Source organism: Sciurus vulgaris (genome assembly GCF_902686455.1).
Source record: "Sciurus vulgaris genome assembly, chromosome: 2".
Classification (NCBI taxonomy): Eukaryota; Metazoa; Chordata; class Mammalia; order Rodentia; family Sciuridae; genus Sciurus; species Sciurus vulgaris.
This window is the reverse complement of record NC_136462.1, coordinates 87926385-87943143: the sequence shown is the minus strand read 5'-3', so window position 1 is coordinate 87943143 and position 16759 is coordinate 87926385. Positions and strand designations below refer to the sequence as shown.

The 16759-nt window shown below is 34.3% G+C and overlaps 1 protein-coding gene across 1 annotated transcript in view; it reads right to left on the bottom strand.

Annotated features, from left to right (window-relative positions):
* Nucleotides 1–576: 576 nt before the first annotated feature.
* The window catches only part of SPRED1 (sprouty related EVH1 domain containing 1), a 77776-nt gene continuing 61593 nt past the window's right edge, over nt 577–16759 (bottom strand). Inside the window, 3 exon segments of the mRNA XM_079125966.1 lie at nt 577–4641; nt 7085–7186; nt 15478–15636. Of these exon segments, the coding sequence (XP_078982092.1) occupies nt 3988–4641; nt 7085–7186; nt 15478–15636 (915 nt within the window). The 3' untranslated portion in view covers nt 577–3987.

The following is a 16759-nucleotide window of genomic DNA, read 5'->3' as shown; positions in this document are numbered from 1 at the left end:
GCAATTTAAGCTTTCAGTAACAATGGCTATCATTTATTAGTGTACCAAAGCATATGAAAGTTTTATAACCACCTGGCTGCTAGGCAAATAGTACCTTAAAGCCCTTTTTCTCTTCTCTCTCTCACTCTCTGTGTGTAATATAAATCACCTCTGGTTGTTTTTCTTTTTTTAAAAAAATATTTTTCTATGTTTGACTTACTGCAAAACACCTTATGGTGCTATTATGATTTATAGATATTTTTAAGTGCAACAATAATGCAAGTTTCTAGCACTTTCCCTTAGAAACGTGATCATGGAGGTCAAATGAAGAATGAGAATCATAACAGTGAGGAATCTGTTTTTCAGGTAACACTAAAGTTCTCTAACTTTTATGAAGAAAAATGTATATTTGCTTAATGCACCTTTGGGCTACAATTTTTAAAAACAATCGTAATCCCAAATACATATTCCAAGTGTAATCACAAAATCTAGAGACAATTTCAGTAACAATAACAGAAGATCTTAGAATTTTTATACTGCATGTCTGAAGTAGTACATTGCCTGTACTCTGATACTTACATGGATAGTAGGAATATCTTTGAGCCATTTAATTTAAGGGGGAAGGAGAGAGGAAAAAAGTAAAAAGCATGACTTACCAAGGACATTAGATGGGCACTATACACGTGAATTGAAAGTGCATTTGTTTAAACTTCAAAAAGCTCATTTTAGGCACTAGTGAATAACCAATGAAAATAGGTAGTTTCAAGGTTTCCCCCTTTAAATTTTAATCCTGCCCATCTTTGTCTCAGAAACTACACATACTCTCTTTAAAGATGTCATGATAAAATATAGGTGGGTTATGTTTATCTATTTATTTATTTTAAAAAATTCTCCCTGACAGACAATGGGAGGGAAAACACCATTTTGGTAATGGCTTCCAGTTAAAGGAACTGGTTCTATAAATGCCTCAGCAGTATTCATTAAGTGTGATTGCCAGCGTCCAAATATCAATAAATATTTTAAAACAGGATATGTAAGAAAAAGTGCTTAAACTTTTCAGCGACCAACAAAATGCATTAGAGAAAAAATCATTTTACAGTTCTTTTGAGGATATTTCTTACTCCTGGTTTCCCTGTAGGAAGTGGCCACCACTTGACTAGCCCTTTACTGGTGGTAGTGAATGAACCCTGCTGGATGCCTACTGCCCTCTTGCCTCTGGTCTGATATTATCCATAGGTGTGCTGAAGTTCCACACGTGGATTTCTTCAGAAACCAAATGATTCAGAATTATCATTTGAAAACTATCAGTTCTGAACAAAACAAACTCATTAGGCCAAATTCTTTCTTGTTGTGCCACTTAGATGATCTCATTTTTAATGTTTACTTTAACAGTTTTGTTGAGCCATTTGCTTATACAATAATTTAAAAAATTTTTAGAAGAAATGCCAAATGGCAGCGCCAAATCTGTATAGAGAATAAGAAAGAGTTTCTGAATGTACCTATACACATTTGAGAATCAGAGATTGTTTGCACATAGGAATTCTCATTTACTCCAAAGAGAAAATTTCCACATAGGGATTCAATAACACTACATTATCAGTTTTTGTTTCCTAGATTGATTTGGAAACTGGGTATGTTAGTTATAAAGATCCAAGGTGAAATAAGACCCAATTTCATCACCATAGTTTTTAATGAAGAAACTTGTTTAAAATTGTAAAGGAAAAAATGGGGACGGGATGGCAAAATCTTAGCAGCAAAGTGGTTAAACAAATTGAAAATATTAATGCACAAACATTAAAATATTAAAGCATATATGTTGCATATAAAATACAGTACAGAACCAGGAGTTGCACTATACTGATTAGTGCTTAACAGAAGAAATGATTAAATTTGTTCTTCCCAGAAGTATATACACAGTTCATTTCCACAGCATTTTCCTATATAGCCAGCAAGTTATTTTCTTCAGTTATTCACACCTTGCTCAAACCTGAATTAAAAACTCAGCACTTACAAATATGAAAATTCATTCAAAAGGAGAACCAGTATTTCCATTTCATCAATAAAAAGGAATTTTGAAAGTTAACAGTCTATTCTAGGAAACCAAGTTTAGCAGAAAACTTGAGGGATGAAGATCATCAGGTGTAGCAGCTTTCAAATATATAAACAGTAAAAATAAGACTTAAAATTGCTGCTACAATGTCATGTTTTGGATTTAGTTCATCCAATTGTTTTAGTACAAAACTAGAAATAACCTCTTCTTCATAACATCTATAGTTATCAATATATTTTCTTCTTTTCAATGTGAAATAATACTTCAAGATGATCTATGTACACAATGTTGTCAGTTCAAGCTGTCATATAAATATAAATGCTTTCTTTAAAAAAAAGTATTTTACAGACAGATAGTGTTATATACATTGTTCAGTTTGATCTGGGGCAAAAGAAGAAAGCTAATACAAGCTTCAGTTTGATATGCAGAACAAATGAAACATAAATGACACTTAAAACCCTGCATAGAAAATAAACTTCAAATGGTAGTGTGATTTTAATTTCTATCACCTCTGGTACTTCAAGCCATTAATTAAAAAAAAAAAAAAGAAAAAGGCACACTTCTTAACTTTCTTTTTCTAAGGGAGTGTTCTTAAAGAATCCCTTATTTGGTTAGTTTTGATGTTAAAAAAAAAAAAATTGACTCCATGATACTTTAAGTTGGAACACATATCCTACTACTTTGTAAATTAAACATCAGTAATACAATGCTCTGCAAAAAAAAATAAGTTCATATCTACAAGATATTTCATTCACAATGATGTTGGATTAAATACTTTCCTGGGATAGTTTAGCATACTTAACAAAATAATTTTGGTTTTGGCAGTTTAAATTAAAAAATACAGCTGAGAAAGTTATCAGTATTCTATGAATAGTAAGCACTGAGGATTAAGCTAAAACATTAGTAATGCAGCTGAACATATTTCAGTGTAGCAGAACAATAAATGGAGATTTCAAGAGGAAACTGTTTTATACTAACTATGCAGTTACACTTTTTGCCTTGTAAAACATTTGTAAATGCAATATCATTTTCTGAAGGAGGAAACTCTGAAAGAAAACAACTTGCTGGTTGAATACCACAAAAACCAGAACAACCAAAACCCTTGAATTTTCTGTTTACTCAGTCTCTTTTATATAAAAATAAGGGTTACGTTTCCATCAGAACATTAGACAATTACATCTGTGCTTTAAAAAAAAGTTGGTCACTCAAGGCTATTAGAATATTTTAAAGGATTTTAGATTACCAGAATGTACAGATATAACTCAATATAAATTGTAGTCAGAGAAACAAGGATAAAAATATCAAATCATTCACATGGAATAAAAATGTTATTAACTAGATGAGTTAAATATTCAAAATATATGGAATGTGACAGTAGATAAATGTGTATCTACCTCAGAATTAGGAAGGGCAAGAAAAGTTTAATATGTAATAATTCGTACCTTACATTTAGTTAAATATAAACATTTTGTTATTTATACATAAAACTGCTTTCCAAAAAACAACAAATGATTTAGTTGTACTTGTTTTACTTCTTATAATTACCAAGTGTTAACTTTTCTTAGATTGAAATCAACTGTCCCCTAGTGCATTTATTTTTAGTTCATGAATTCAAACCTTTAAAGTCCCATCACCTAATGCATAAATATACAAAAATGCCAAAAATTAATCCCTTTTTGTTGGATCATATTTATGCTGACTTTTTATAGTCAACAGCCAAAAATGATTTCCTTCTGCAAATACTCTACAACCTGTAACGAAACATGCCATGCACTCAAGGAAAAAAATGCATGGCTAGCATTTGTGAAATGCCAAGAACTGGCGAGTTCTGCTTCTTCCATGTGTGGCCCCAGTGATACCAGGCAAGATTCCATATTGCTTGCCAAAAGCTTCCACAAAACCAAGTTAGCTAATTCCTGGAAACAAAGATTTTAAGCTCATTTTGGCACTGGATCATTTCATCCAGCAGCTTTATGTTTCCCACCACAGCACCCACACTCCTCACCACAGCGATGGCACATTCTTAAAGGGACGTAGCAGCACATACATGGTACAATGAAAGACAAAGCTACCAGGGCTAACCATCGTAAGCAGAACTTGTCATCACTAGTGTCACATGAACAGGGATCAGAAAAATCTCCCTCTGAGTCTGACATACAATGATACAACATGCTCTCTGCACAGAGCATGCAACTAACTTGATATATGCATCTTTTAATAGGATCTGGAGCATCCTGACATTTTCCCCTGCCATTTTCTTCATGGTTAAACCTTTCCTGGCAGTATACGCAGCGAGAACGTTCACCATCCTCTTTTCTTCGTTTTGACTTCTTAATTTTTAATGAGGAAGAAGGCTGTGTCTTAAATACCACAGAGTCTTTGAGTGAACTTAACTTAGTTTCATCCCCACAAGAGTAGAGATAGTCTGATTTTTTACTGTCTGGTTTAGGAAAGTGAATACTGGAGTCAGTATCATCTCTCTCCAAGTCATTTTTCCACATGTCAGGATGCCTGTAGTCTGCATACCGACGTATTAAGATATCTCGAGGGTTAATTCTGACAATCTCATCCTCATCTTGAAAGCTGACATGTCTGATTGATTTCAAAGGGACCTAAACAATGAAAGAGATGAAAAATGCAGTAAGGACTACAGCAGTTAATTTTATATGTCAATTTGGTACAGTGACACTGCTCAGATATTTGTTCAAAGATTTTTCTAGATGTTTCTATGATTTGGTAGGGGTGAGAACAATATTTCAACTGATGGACTGTGAGGAGCACAGTACCTTCCAAGATATGAGTGGACCCCATCTAATCAGTTGAAGGCCTTAATAGAACAAACACTGCTTTTCCCAAAGATGAACTCTGCCAACAGGCTACCTTAGGACTGAAACTGCAACTCTTCTTTGGGTCTCCAACCTGATGGTTTACTTTAGATTTGTAAACTTTATAGATTTGTACCTCCATGATGATATGAGCCAATTTCTTAAATTGAACCCTATATCCACATCCTACTCAATCTGTTTCTCTGTAGAACCTTAATACAGATTTTGATGCCAGGAAGTGATATGCCACTATAATAAGTATCTTGAAGATATGGAAGTGATTTTGGAACTGAGTAATGGGTAGAACCTGACAGAATTTTAAGATGCATGTTAGAAAGAGCCTTGAAGAGACAACTTTTAGAAACATGAATTTGAAGGTCTATCTGGTAGGGCCTAAGATGGCAATGAACATGTTACTGGACACTGGAAGAAAGGCAATCCTTGGTATAAAATAACAAAACTTGGATGAATTGTGTTTCAGAATTTTTTGGAAGGTAGGACTTGTGAGTGATAAACATGGATATTCAGCAGAGGAACTTTCTAAGCAAAGTGTGTTCTGAAGAGAATACTAAGGGTGTGGCTGAATGATTATACAATAAAGTAAGATGCTGCCAATTTGGATGTAAAGGGACAGAGGCAGGATGAAATGAAGAAAGGCTGTAGCACTTTTGGGATTCTACAGAATGTGCCAAGTTATGTGGCTGTGAACAGGTGTCATTCTTCAAGAAAGGGGAAGAAGGACCCTGAAGCAGGACTGTCTCCTCCTGAGTTCCAGAGGGCAGGGCTAACTTCTTAGTTTCAGTGGGCCATGTAGTAACAGTCCAGAGCCTTGGAGGTGAAGTTTATACCCAGGGCTTCAGAGGTAGGACCACCATCCCAGTGGGCCTGGAGGACAGAGCATAAAGTGAAGGAGAATTAATCTCAAGTCTCAAACCTGATGAAATTTCCCATTAGGTTTGAACTTGCTTAGGACTCATGACAATTTTCTTCGTTTCAGTTTCTTTTAGAACGGAAATGTCTACCCTATGCCTTTCCTACCACTACTTTAAAAGCAATAACTTGTCTGGTTTCACAGACTGACAGCTGGCGAGGAAATCTGTCTTAAGATGAATCATACCACAACACACCCACAACTGGTGGAGATGCTATTTAGAAGAAATCTGGGATTTAGAGTAGATAGTAGAATCGGTTAGGACCGTGGGGCCACTGAAATGAAGGTATGTGTATTTTGTATGTGAGAAGGCATGAATTTGGGGGCCAACGGGTAGAATGTTATGGGCTGAATCTTGTCCTTCCCAGATTCATAATATTGAGGCCTTAACATCAGAATATGATGATATTTGGAGATAGGGAGATTAAAAGAGGTGACTTAAAAAAGAGAGAGAGATTTCTTAAAATGAGGAATCACGGTAGACCTTAACCAATCTTATTGGTGGCCTTCTAAGAGGAAATATGAACACAGAGAGATTTACTAGGGAAGCATGTATAGAAAAACCACCTGAAGACACAGTGATATGGTAGCCATCAATAAGCCAAAGAGAAAGGACTTAGAAGAAACTAAACATACCAACCCCTTGATCTTGATCTTGAAATTCAGCCTCAAAAACTGAGAAAATAAAACTGTTGTTTTAGCCACTTTGTCTGTGGTATTTCACTCTGGTAGCCTCATCAAACTAATATATGAATACACATGTTTAGAGCATGGCTATACAGAAAAATCCCTGAAAAATGACTTACACACCAACCCCATTTCTCTTTTTCCCTTGTGGGCAGATGACTTTTTAAGGTTGGAGGACAAAATTGTCTTTTGACCCTTCCCATCAGCCCACAAAGGAGGCAGTTTTCTAGTAGTCTAATCTGTATTACATAATTCTAGTTCCAGGACATAGGGACTAGTCTACAAATAAGCCTGTAATCCAGTTTGGGGCAATCTTTCAGTTCACAGATATTTGAAACTGGGATTAAATTCCAAATCTGGGCTAAGGGTGGACTGATGGGTGAAGTCTATTAAATCAACAGTGTATAATTCTTATTGGTCCTACCTGATATACATACAGATTCAAAAGAAAAGTTTCGGATGGAGTTTAACAGGGTTTGTAAGTAAATGGGAAGCAACTTTATACACTGAAATTTTTTCAACTATATTTCAACTATAAAAATAATTAGAAGGACTAGAAACTTTCACTTATATGCTAATTGCCTATATTTTATAACAGAAGATATTACTTACCCTGTTTTGGGACTTTAGGCTTCCACATTCCTTGGATATTTGCCGCTGTACATATTCCACATTTCTGCTCTGAATGTCTAGGCTTGGCTGTCCAAATGTTATCTAAAATACAAACATTGTCTATGTAAGTGACAACAGAATGAATTTTTTACTCTTAACGAAACCATACACAGTGCATACTTTCAAAATGGTTTTAGAAAAGGCATTGTCATTCACCTCATTCTATTTTTTTTAAAAAGGTATGTTCTTATACATTTAAAAATGTATGCATTACATTCACCAAGTAACAAGTAGTCAAAAAAGTAGAAATCACCCAAATATCTATCAACTGATGAATGTATAAACAAAATGTGGCAGATCCATATAGTGGAATATTCCTCAGCTACAAAGGGAAAAAAATATTGCTGTTATGTCATAATAGTGATTGATAGGGCCGAAGGAAAAAGGTGTAGTCGCAATCACCACTAATTGGTATGAAATTTTGGAGGGTGATGAAAATGGTCTGGAATTCAACAGTGGTGATGGTGGCACAATCTTGTTAATTTACTAAAAACCAACAAGTTGTATACTTTAAAAAGATGACTTAAATGATATATAAATCATATATATAAAAGTGATAGAGACATTTAATATCCTAATATATTTCTTAGTTGTTTGAATTGCAAAGCCTATTTTGGAGTCAGATTTTATAGTTAAAATTTACTAAAGCTTAATTTTTAGAATTTTATAGTGAAAAAATTCAAATATATGCAAGAATAATAATATAATGAATTTCCTCATCTACCATCTAGCTCCAATAATTATCAATATTGCAGTAATCTTGTGTTATTCTTGGTTATTTTCCTGGAATATTTTGATCCAAATCCTATTGTTAATAAGACTAGAACCTTGAAAATAAAAAGTAATACATGTACATGGCAAAATTTTCAAACAATAGTGAAGTACATATAATAAAAATCTATCATCTTAGATGTTCAGTCCACATCCTAGAGGTTAACTGACACAAAATTTTTTTGGTGAATTCTTTCAAAAATTTACACACACACAAACATATATGTACATCTTTAAAAGTTTTAATAAAATGGGAACTTCTTTTCACACTTAGTGATATGTTACAGATACTTTTGAATATTTATAGGTAGACCTGTAAGAATTCAGAAATTAACAGGGGAAAAATTCATTATGGATTAAATGGTGTGGAAAGGCTTCATGAAGGAGACTGGGTTTGAAGTAAACACAGAGTGAGTTAAGTATTTGTTCAAGTACAACCACCACCACCACCACCAAAAAGAAACAAAAGGTCAACATAGAAAAGGAAGTAGAGAAGGCATTATTTTCCTGATAAAAGTTAATGACCTTAACTTATACATTAAATACACATGCCTGAACTATACTTTAAGAAGCAAAGATGTTTACTTTTTTCACTTATCACCCAAATTTCATTGTCTCAGAAAAAAGTCACATGTACTACTTACACAGATGTAACTAAAATTTACCTGAGTCAACAGTTTATAAATTTTTAGTCCTCTCACATACCCTTAAGTGAAAAGACAAACGGATAATGTTGTTATTAAACTTAAACACAGATATTGTAAAATACACCCAACCAACTACTGCTTTTTAAAACACTGAGAACCAAAACTATATTTATAGGCTTCAGAATTTATCAGCTGAAAAACGCACAGGAGGTGCTTTTTCAAAGTTGGTCACAAAATTTTAAAAGGATTCCATTTAGAATGACAACAAAATGAAACAAAAGAATAAAAGATTATAAAATATAATAAAAGAACAGTAAAATCTTCATAAAATGCAAAGTTTTATTAAGAGAGAACTAAAAAGAGGAATATATCCTACTCATGGATAAAACTGAAGTTTCCCTTTAAGCTAATACACAAATTCAGTATAATTTGAATATAAAACACAAAAGTATTTTTCATCAAACCTAACAAACCGATTCTAAATTTTATGAAAGGTCAAGCAGTCAAAGACTCCACAGGAAAAAAAAAAAAAAAGTAAGGGCATTTGCTGTACTTTGCTGTACATATATATTGAGACTTATTAGACAACTACAGCAATTACATAGTAAAGACTAATGCAGTGACAGCAGACCAACAGATCAGCTTAGAAAGACCAGAAACAGATTCAAACATATGGGGACTTGATACATGACAAATATGGCACTGTTCATCATCAAGGAGAAGATTCTAATAAAAGGTGCTGGAAGGATTAGTTATGGGGGGGACTGAATCCCTGTTATGAAAAGAAAAAAACAGTTTAAAGTAGATCAAAAGACAGAAACTTCAGAACTTCTAGAATAGGGAGACATTCTTGAGCTAAGAATAGGGAGAAATTTGTAAAATAACACCAAGGAAACAAAAGATAAATTTGATTGCAATAAACCTAGAATGTCTGCTCACTAAAATACCATACATAGAGTAAAATTAATAATCACAAACTAGGAGATGCTAGTCACAAATAAAACTTAAGAAGGATTTGTACTCAGAATACACAAAGAAGTTGATAATGAAAATTTTATTAGTCGGTAATAAGGTTATATTACAGTGGGCACACTATCCCCTGTATATATGGTACAAATCTACTGAATAGTCTAATTTGTTTCAGGGTCTTTTTGTAACACAGCATCAAAAGTCCACTCCTATATACCCTGAAGAAATTTCAAGCACAGAGATAAGAAGTTTGTACCTGTACTATGCCTAATAAGAACAAAAACCTGGAAAAACATGGAATATTCTCTGGCAGAAGAAAACTATGAAAGTGGTGGAAATCATGAGAAAACTAAGCAAATAAAATTCAAGGGAATGGTTACCTCCAAAATGAAGAAAAGGGGATAAATTGGAGATCTTCCTTTACAAGTTGTTTGATGGTTTCTTAGGTATTAAATATGTCATAAATGTTTGATAAGTTCATTCATACACATTCCTATTTGTCTACAGTGAAATGATCCTCGAGAACTTGAAAGTAAGAAAAAGAAAGTAAGAAAAAGGCTTCCAGGCCTATAAGATGCAACTAAAACCTGCCTGTGTTAGCATTTTGAATCAATTTATTTACCTGAAGGATTTAAACAGTCCACAAAAGTATACAAAACAGTTGAACACAAAAAATTGACAATGTTACTTTTTTAATGACATTACTCAAAGGTAAAACCTAAGCTAGCATTAGGTAACAATACTTCACAGGTTTCATTTATGCAAATCTAATGCACACAGGCACTGCCTACCTTTGTTTCAGATTATCTTTCCAAGGATATGCATATGCATGTTCAACACAAACATGAAACCTATGCCATATATTGTGCCATAAGTAATAAAGTCCTTTGTCTCTGACCCAGCAGTATCATACCTTTTGGAAGAATCCATAAACCTGGTAGGTCAACTGGCAGGATTACACAAGGTAAAATGTTAAGACTATAGTTCAGCAAAGCCACAGTCTAGTTCTTCTGGTAAGGCTGTTCCTGTGTTTTAGAAAAGGATTCATCAAGCTATCTATCCCCAACTAAATACTCAAAGCATATTAATTACTCTGTTCAGCACTTACACCCACCAAATTAGCTTTTAGTAATGATCTGGTATGTCAGATGGTATGGAAATCTATTTTATGTACAGAATGTATAAACTTGTATTCACTAGTACTACAGTCCTCATGACAGTTTAAATTTTACATTCTGAGTTTTGCATATCATTTTCTTAAACTCAATTATTTAAATCTTTGAAAGATGACTTTAGTCTTGAAAAAAATGAAGCTTCTGACCTGCAAATTGAGGGCCAGAGTCTATACAATGGGAAATTCATTTGTCAGGCCTTTTGGGTTACATCCAAATGGAGGACTGGTATACAATCCCAACAGTATTTGCTAAACCTAAGTGTGCTTTATTCCTATTAAGAAATTTCTACACTATTTATTTACTAAATCTGGACCTTTAAAATAGAAAAGCCATTCCATTCTAATTTCTGTTAAGCTGAGATATTTACATATTTTAACACCAGTAAATGTGTGAACACCTAGTTATACACATTTATATAATTTAACTGCTATGGGGTTTCAATACTATGAAGTTCATGTGTTAGAAATTAATCCCCAAAATAAGGACTGAAAGGTGGTACCTTTAAGATATGAATAGGTCACAAGGGCTCTACCTTTAGGAGTGGATGAATGCCTTAATTACAGGAGTAGGTTCCTGATTAAAAGATGAAATTTGGTTTCTTTTCCCTTCTTCTCTCTTACCATCTCAAATTCCTTCCTTCTGCCATGGGATGACATAGCAAGAAGGCTTTCTCATGACACTGGCACCTTGATATTTGAAATTCTTTGGAACTACTAGAAATAAATTTCCTTTCTTTATAAACTACCAAGTTGGTGGTATTCTGTTACAGCAACATCAAAGGGACTAAAACAAAAACTCTTGTTTCTCTATGTCACATTAATCTGGAAGATAAATATCAATTATAAGGAACTGGGAATAGCACTGTTTTATTTAATGAAACACTTTTTGCTAAGTTCTTAATAAACACATTTAATCATTTTACTTTCATAATAACTTTAGGAGATAGATACTGATATTATCCCAATGTACAGGTGAAGATACTTAGGTACAAAGGGATTGTAATACATATGTCCAACAAAGAACTTAGTTCCAATAAAATCATAAAATGCCTATAAATCAGTAATAAACAATCAAAAATTCAATTTAAGATGTGCTTATAGACCCAAAAAGGTACTTTATGAGAAAGTTTCTAAATGGTCAATAAGTATATTAGCTAATTAATAATTATGAAAATATAAATAAAATCACAATAAAATATAACTTTACTTCTACCTAAAGCAGTAAAGAAGATTAAACCAGGGAAAAGAAGGTAGGGGGTGCCACACCATGTTCTGGAAAACCTCTACCACTTGTAGGAATGTAAAGTGGAAGACTACTTTGAACTTTTTGTTTCTGAGTAAAACCAATGATCCATAAAAATGTACTTGTTTAGCCTGTGGTTTCCTGTATCTTCTTGCACATGACTGTGTACCAGGTTTGTGAAACAACAAACTAAACAAAGCCTAAGGTGTTTTGCACAACAGAAACATCCAATTATTTGGTCCTTGTGATTTTTTTTTTTTTTTTAATGTTCCAGATCATGCACACCTTTTGCTCATACTGCTCCCTGTTACAGACTGAAAGTGTCTCCCCGACATTCAAATGTTGAAATTCTAACCCCCAAAGAACTCCGAGAGACAGAAAATTAAGGCAGGGCCCTGGTCTGATGGGATCAGTGTGTCCTTGTAAGGAGAGCCACCAGCAAGCTTGGGTTCTCTTAGCCTGCCAAATTGAGGGCGTGGCAAGAAGGCCTCACCAGATCAGAGCCATGCAAGAAACTCTGACTTTAGTCTTCTAGCTGCCCAAACTGAAAAAAATTTCTGTTGTTTGAGCCACCCAGTTATATCTGCAGTCCAAGCTAAAACACCCCAATTAAAACACTCATCTTTCACTCTTCTTGTGTCCTTTCCCACAATTTTCATTGCCAGCCTGACCCTTCAATTGGCTAACGATATGTCTTATCCTTAAAAAGTATAACTGCATCTAGAAAGGTCATCTTCCAGCATGAGTTTAATGTACTTTCATAGTATTATGAGATTGCACCTATTATTATCATCAGAATCTCCTTTAGAAGAGAAATTATGGCTTATCTTCCTTTGTATCCCTCAACTCTAAGCTCAGGGTCTGACAGATGCTGTACACATACTGTATAACATATTTAATGGCAATAATTTGTTGAACTGAATGCTTTATCATGTTGTTCATTTGATCTGTCTCACTATAAAGGTGGATGCAAATTTTTTTTCCTAACGAACTGTAAACTGTCTGAATTCCTCAGGTAAAAATGAAAATCATTAAAAGAGAATCAGGTAGGCTTTCAGCAGAGTAGCTATGTCACTGAAAACTAAAACAGTTGACCTTTGAACAATATGGGTTTGAACTATATGGGTCCACTTTTATGTAGATTTTTTTTCTTAATTTTTGAGATATGTGACAGTTTGAAAGAACTTACAGATGAGCTGCATAGCATTAGAAATATCAAAAAGTTAAGCAGCTCCTCTCTCCAGTAAATTCTGTATTTTAGTAAAAAGTGAACTCGTTGTGATTCTTACTTGTTTTTCCACCATATATAACACATGTAACAAATAAAATGTGTAAATGACTATGTTATGGGTAAGGCTTCCAGTCAAGACCATGCTACTAGTAGCTAAATTTGGGGGAAATCAAAAGTGATACACAAAGTTCTACCAGCTGCAGAAGTGAAGAGTCCAGACAAAGTGGAGTAGTCTGCCACTGCTGGCACTGGCCTAGATACATCATACCCTAGGAGCCAAGATCCAGTAGCTAGCAGACACCACCCTCAGTGCTGCTGACAACAAGTCCAAGTCCATCACCACAGACAGTGATGGCCCAGCTGGCTTGCTCCCAGTGCAAGAAAGTCATAAGAAAGTTTTGGGGAACAATAAAATAGTTTAATGTAAGAAACGGATATGGTTTCATTAACAGGAATGACACTAAGTATGATATAGTTGTACAGTTAGTCTGACATGAATAACCACCACGGGTACTTTCTTCATAGTGAAGGAGACATTGAGTCTGTAGAGTCTGATGATGTTGTAGAAGAAAGGGGAGCAGAGGCAGCAAAAGTTACAGGACCTGGTGGAGTTCCAGTTCAAGGCAGTAAATATGCAGCAGACTATAATCATTGTAGTCACCATCCATGTAGTTGGAGTCTTCCATACAGTTACCAGCTGAATTACCAGAAGGGTAAGAGTGGGCAATAGGAGGGATTGGAAAATATCAGCCATACCAAACAGAGGTTTCCACCTTACTACACACACAGAGATCCTACAGGTCTTAACCACCATATTCCAAGTCTCCTTGTGCAGGGAGAGGTAAAGGATGATGATAACAATCAGGGTACAAGGTAGACCAGTGAGACAGAATATGTATCAAGGTTATAAACCATGATTCCACAGTGCCTTCTGCACCAGTGAAAAGGATGACAATGAAGAGGGTAAGGAAAATCAAGGTGAGACCCCAGTCAGCAGCCACCTCAATAATGGTATCACTGCAACTTCAATCATCAATGCAAACACCTACAAAACCTTAAACCACAAGATGGAAGAAACAAGAGCAACTGATCCCAGCCTTGGGATTACAGAATTCATCTATTCCCGAGACTGAGTAGGGCAGGACAGAGTAAACAGCAATTTACCATCTCTACCATCAGCTGGTAATCCAACAAGAAGAAATGAAGATGAAATTCCAGAAACACAAAGGGCAAAAATCCTGGAGCACTTCATTTTTGCCAACTGCCCATATAACTAGAACTACATGCAATATTTATTCAACATACACAGGCACTTTACAATGTTTACCTGAAGATCTCTCTTTTTGGTAATGACAAACATTTTTCAAAAAGCCCAGAAAGGTGTATTGAGCTGAGACAGAAAGATCGCCAGAGCCCAGAAGTTCAAGACTGGCCTAGGCAATATGACAAGAACTTGTCTCAAAATAAACAAACAAAAAAAGCAAGGTATACATGGAGTTTTTTAAATTTGTTTTTGTTTTTTGGTATCAGGGAATGAACCATGGGCACCTGAACACTGAGCCAAAATCCCCAGCCCTTTTTATATTTTATTTTGAGAAAGGGTTTCCCTAAATTGCTGAGGGTGGTTTTAAATTCACATTCCTCCTGCCTTGGGTTCCTAAACTGTTGGGATTATAAGCATGTGACACTGCGCCGGGCTAAATATGGAGTTTTGACCATGTGTTGGTCACTGCCCCAACCTGTGTTATTCAATGGTCAACTGTACATCTTTTCAATATCATCTATCAAGAAGAACAGATATTTTGAAACATTTTAAAAAGTACATTTGACCTTTGATTTTTGTACATAGATAACAGGTATGACTTGGTAAGGAACATTATAAGAAGCAACCTTATGGAAGTGTACTAACAAATTTACTGAGGACATTTTTTTCCAAACAGTATCTTTTATAAGTTTCTTAAGAGTAAGGCTAGAGAAACTTGCTTCCCAAAACATTAGAATACTTTTTCCTTTTGGTTAATGAAAATTTCTCTGACACATTTTCCATTTTTACCTTTGCCACCAAAAAATTTAAAACTTATGGCTTAGTTTAGTACATACCTGCATAGGATTATATGGTCTACATTTCCTGTCACACTCTGGATTTGATTCACTCTAAATCATATTCCTGGTTTTCCTCCCTTTTTGTTGTTGCTGTTTATTTTAACTAGTAAAAGGTGAATGGTCTTAAGGTCCTTCTTTAAAACACACCTTTTCTATACATATGTTATACATGCTAAAAAATATTTATTTTCTCACCTGATTGGCTTGGCTTTGCAAGTAGACTCTTCTGGCATTCAGATCTTCAAAAGGGGATGGTCTTATACTTGAGCCCCTGTAAGGGTCACTGGTAACAACTGTCTCTTGCTGGAAAAGGTGATCTTTCACTAAAGAACTGGAAGTATCCTCTTCTGTTGCCTAATGGGAACAACCCTCAATTCATTAGTTGTCAGAGGAAAAAAAGATACAACAAATAAGATACTTGAACAGATACTTTAATTATAAAGTATTTAGCAAATATTAAGTATATGCCACTCCCATTGCTATGCAAGGCAATTCCAAAAGTTCCAAAGCACATGATTAGGGAACCATGTTAAAATTAATAAGAGATTTAGAAAAAAATTATAAATCGACCTTATGAGCAAAATAACTTTCTTATTGAAAACAACTTAGGAAGAATTGAAGGTAACCATGTAGAAGAGCCATCTAATTAGAAGAAAGCCTTTAATTATAGTAAAAATGATCTGAATCTAGAAAACTGAAGAAATTATTAGAAAATACTATTCAATGACAGTCTTATTTTGCAAGTTGAAAAAAAAGTATGTAGTTATGTAGCAAGTACTGGGCCAGTGATACCATGGAGAAAAAGAAGGAAGACAGTAACAGTCAATAATCTTTTTGAATAAATAAATTGGTCTGATCTGATGCTTACTTAGAAGGACTGAATTCAGCACAAGAGACTTAGGTAGAGGGATATGGTTAGATAATGACAGTCACTAAAAACATGCTTTCAAATGTCATGAACAATAATGTCTATGAGACATATGTTAAATAAGTAAAATTTAATATACTACAAACCAGAAAAGTGCTAGAAGTAGTTTTATTTCTTTTAGTTTTTTTAAAGAAATGGGATAACTGCTATAATTTTCTCCACTGCTGTATACTTATTTGAGAGGAAAACAGTGATAGACAGTAAAAAAGGCTGAAATACATTTACAGACTCATTCTAAAATAATTCAGAATACAGGCTAATAATTTTAAAGGTTCATACCTTTATAAACTTTTCTTTTTATAATTAAGAAAAGGTTTAAAATTTTTTTTGGTGTTACTTCTAAAAGTAATCAATAAAATTCATAAAATGACTGGAATATTTTAGTTTACTTTTTATTTAATTACCTTTTGCGGTGTGAGGTTCAAATTCAGAGTCTCAAACATGCTAGGCAAGTGCTCTACCATTGAGCTATGCTTCAAGACCCAAAGAGATTTTAATTTTATAAATACAAGCTCTTGCTCTGGAACAAATAGCCTTGTGCCATTTAAT